We start from the raw sequence: 1109 nt of genomic DNA on the forward strand, positions 1-1109 counted from the left end.
ATCCTTAATTGGGAGTCAATCCTTAATTGGGATCTCATCCTTAATTGGGGTCCGATCCTTAATTGGGAGTCAGTCCTTAATTGGGGGCTCACCCTTAATCAGGATCTCATCCTTAAGTGGGGCCCGATCCTTAATTGGGCTCCAGTCCTTAATCGGGAGTCAATCCTTAATCGGGATCTCACCCTTAATCGGGATCTCACCCTTAATCGGGATCTCACCCTTAATTGGGGGCTCACCTTTAATCAGGATCTCATCCTTAATTGGGCTCCGATCCTTAACGAGGGTGCTGACCCCTGGCAGTGGGGATCACACCCCCCTCCCCCCCCCCAAGCACCCCTGTGGGTGGGAAAGCCACCGCCGGGCCATGGCAAAGCCACCGCCGGGCGCCATTTGCATATTAATTACCTAATTAAGCCCCTCCCACCCTTAACAACACCCGGGATTGCGCTTCCCGGCGCCGCATTTCCTCTCCTCCTTCCGCCAACTCCCTCCTCCCGCTAAAACGCGATCCCATTAACGAACGACTCCCTTCCCGCATCGCTAATTACCCCTTTCCCAGGGGGGGTTAATTGAGGAGGGAGGTTAATTACCGGAGAAGCACGGCGGTGATATCCATCCGTCCCATCCAGACGTCGCCTTCCTCACTTTCTTCTTCAAACGATTGGAACGGAACCGGAGCGGTCGTTACGAAGAAGAATTCCCTTTTCTTTCCCTTTGCGGTCGCGAACGTAATTTCCTTCGTTGCGACGATCGTCCCATCGTCTTCACCCAACTCTTGAGCGACGCCGCTCAACGACGGTTCCTCTCCTACTGCGGCGCCGGCGAAAGGTTGACCGTACCCTTTCAACCGGAGAGTTTGGTCATGTTACCGACTAACGGACGGCTCTACCACCCGGCGCCGGCGAAAGCGGGCGGCGTCGGTTTGGTACGGTCGGCGTTGGCCATGGAATGGAGTTCCTCTTTCGAGTACGGAGAAGGATGGACGCGACCCCCCACCCATTTTTTTTGGGAAGGGCGACGGTACCGCCTGACCGAGGAATTGCTGCCTTTGTTGGGCGGCGGGGGAACGGGGGACGGCGGGGAAACGCCGGCCGTCCCCGCCACCCCCC

General features: G+C 57.1%; 1 protein-coding gene across 1 annotated transcript in view; it reads left to right on the plus strand.

The window, feature by feature from the left end:
- The window catches only part of LOC104292319 (chromosome unknown open reading frame, human C8orf82), a gene marked incomplete at its 5' end in the record, with an annotated part of 4582 nt that overhangs the window by 1748 nt on the left and 1725 nt on the right, over window positions 1–1109 (plus strand). The window contains one exon of the mRNA XM_009891675.1: window positions 630–1050. Coding sequence (XP_009889977.1) covers window positions 630–1050 — 421 coding nt within the window. The remainder of the gene's footprint in view (window positions 1–629; window positions 1051–1109) is intronic.

This window comes from Charadrius vociferus, unplaced genomic scaffold (genome assembly GCF_000708025.1).
Source record: "Charadrius vociferus isolate BGI_N301 unplaced genomic scaffold, ASM70802v2 scaffold3229, whole genome shotgun sequence".
Lineage (NCBI taxonomy): Eukaryota > Metazoa > Chordata > Aves > Charadriiformes > Charadriidae > Charadrius > Charadrius vociferus.